Below are 2,894 nucleotides of genomic sequence, written 5' to 3' on the forward strand. Positions count from 1 at the left end.
ATGACACCCACCCACACACATCCACGCACTCACCTACATACAACCACACACGCACCCATATTCACATCCACTCATCCACAACCATTCACGGACACACACCCACACGCACCACAACACCACACACTCCACACACACGTACACACTAAACACCCATAGACACCCACCCACACACACTCACTCAAACTGACACGCATTCACCCACACACACAAACACACACCGCACTCCCGCACACTCCACACGTACAGAACACACATTCATTGTCATACACCTATTAAACCCACACCATCCCACGCTCACACATACAACCCAACAAACGCACATCCACCCACACACACACACACACACACAGTTGTATCCGTGTTGTAGAATTGATGGAAATCATCCGCCAAATGCTACATGTTGGAAGGAGATACAAGGGGACTAAGGATAGATCGTTTTTGCGACTCGATTAAAAATGATCGTGTAAATCATCTTTTGAAAATACTTAACACTCTAATAGTTTTCCGTCTGGAAAGGATGATTTTTTTACAAATCCTGGCACAACGATTTGCTGATGGTACGACGACACTGCTCAACCATGTTTTACTTACATGTCAGTAGACGTTAGACAGGCTTTATTGACATCCCCGCGGCAATCCTTATTTTAGCAGACTCTTTACTCAGAGATGTATCCGGTAAAAGAAAAATATGATGAATTTTGTTGGAAACAAAAGTTTCCAGCGGCATCAAGGTTGCAAGGATGAAAAGCATTTTTTCCCCCACGTTACAATGTGCTCCTCGGATGAGCCCTTTATGTGAGATTTCAGATGATTCGATAATGTGGCAGGTGGGAGACATGGCACACGTCTCTGCTGGCTACATCTGCGGGGAATGCACCCAACCCTAGCTCCTTGAAAACCGTGTTAGCGAATTGGAGCTGGATCTGGATGAGGGCGTAATTGAGAGGAGTTACCGGGAGCTGGTCAGTCCCAAGGCTCAGGAAAATTATAGATGGATTACAGTTAGTGGGAGGAAAGGGGACAGACAGACAGTGCAGAGATCCCCTGTGGACATTCCCCTCAGCAATAAGTACACCGTTTTGGATACTGCTGGGGGGGATGACCTACTAGAGGAAAGTCATAGTAGTCAGTTCTCTGGCACTGAGCCTGACACTGTGGCAAAGAATGTAAGGGGGAAGAATAGAAAAGTATTCGTTGTAGGGGACGCGATAGTTAAGAGAATCGACAGGAGATTTTGTGGTCAGGATCGGGATTCCTGGAAGGTATGTTGCCTCCCTGGTGCTAGGGTCCGAAACGTCTCAGATTGGGTGTATAAGGTTCTAAAAGGTGAGAGCGAACAGCCAGAAATCGTGTTACATATTGGCACGAATGATAGAGCCAGAAAAAGGATTGAAGATATAAAATGTGATTTCAGGGAGTTAGGATGGAAGCTGCAAAGCAAGACGAACAGAGTAGTGCTCTCTAATTTGCTACCAGTGCCACGAAATAACAAGGTGGGGAACAGGGAGCGGGCGCAGCCTAACACGTGGCTGCGTAGCTGGTGTATTAGGGAGGGCTTCAGATATGTAGATAATTGGGATGCCTTCTGGGGAAGGTGGGACCTGTACAAGAAGGACGGTTTGCATCTGAACTGGAAGGGGACCAATGTCCTGTGTGGAAGGTATGATCGAGTAGTTCGAGAGATTTTATACTACTATGGCAGGGGGGTGGGAACCTGAGCTGTATACCGGAGGTGGGAGTTGATGCAGATGAGGTAATAGCAAGAGGGAAACCAGCTAGTGGGAAGGATTTTCCAGGAAAGGAACCAAGGAATCAGTTAAAGTGTGTTTGTTTTAACGCAAGGAATATCAGGAATAAAAGTGACGAACTTAGAGCATGGATCAGTACCTGGTGCTATAACGCTGTGGCCATAACACAGACATGGGTTTCTCAGGGGCAGGAATGGTTGCATGGAAGTTCAAGGATTTAGAGCATTTAAAAAGAATAAGGAGGGGATAAAAGAGGAGGGGATGTAGCACTACTGATCAGAGACGGTATCATAGCTATGGAAGCTTCCATTGTCGAGGAAGATCCGCCTCCCGAGTGAGTATGTGTGGAAATTAGGAACACCAAGGCAGCAGTCACCACGTCAGGGGTTTACTACGGGCTCCCCAATAGCAGCAGGGAGATGGAAGAAAGCATAGGTCGGCAGATTTTGGAAACGTGTGGACGTCATACGGTTGTTGTAATGGGTCTCTTTAACTTTCCCAATATTGATTGGAACCTCCTTCGAGCAGAAGATTTGAATGGTGCAGTTTTTGTAAGGTGTGTTGAGGAGGGTTTCCTAACTCGGTACGTTGAGAGGCCGACGAGGGGAGAGGCCATTCCAGACTTGGTGCTCGGAAAAGAGCCGGGGCAGGTATCAGATCTTGTGGGAGGAGAGACTTTTGCTGATAGTGAACACAACTTCCTCACATTCTACATAGCTATGGAGAATGAGAGGATTAGGCAAAATGGGAGGATATTTAATTGGGGAAGAGGAAACTATGAGTTAGCGATTAGACATGAGTTAGGAAACATGGACTGGGAGCAATTATTCCATTGTAAAGGCAGTACAGACATGTGCAGACTGTTTAAGGAACAGTTGTCGCGAGTGATGAATAAATATGACCCTCTGAGACAGCCAAGAAGGGGTAAGATAAAAGAATCTTGGATGACGAGAGCGGTGGAGCGTCTCGTCAAAAGGAAGGAGGAAGGAGGTAGCTTACATAAGGTGGAGGAAGCTGGGATCAAGCTCAGCTCGAGAGGATTACAGGCAGGCGAGGAATGAGCTTAAAAATGGTCTGAGGAGAGCCAGGAGGGGGCACGAGAAAGGCTTGGCAGAACGGATTACGGAGAACGCAAAGTCACTTTAC

The 2,894-nt window shown here is 47.0% G+C and overlaps 1 protein-coding gene across 1 annotated transcript; it reads left to right on the forward strand.

The window, feature by feature from the left end:
- The first annotated feature begins 666 nt into the window (after nt 1–666).
- On the forward strand, nt 667–1,718 carry LOC148138209 (uncharacterized). Its single transcript, XM_087981883.1, has 2 exons — nt 667–675; nt 888–1,718. The coding sequence occupies exons 1-2, from the start codon at nt 667–669 to the stop codon at nt 1,716–1,718; spliced, it is 840 nt and encodes a 279-aa protein (XP_087838009.1).
- The last annotated feature ends 1,176 nt before the right edge of the window (nt 1,719–2,894 follow it).

This window comes from Chiloscyllium plagiosum, unplaced genomic scaffold (genome assembly GCF_037043375.1).
Source record: "Chiloscyllium plagiosum isolate Xiang-an unplaced genomic scaffold, Cpla_swu_hap1 HiC_scaffold_41, whole genome shotgun sequence".
In the NCBI taxonomy this organism is placed as follows: domain Eukaryota; kingdom Metazoa; phylum Chordata; class Chondrichthyes; order Orectolobiformes; family Hemiscylliidae; genus Chiloscyllium; species Chiloscyllium plagiosum.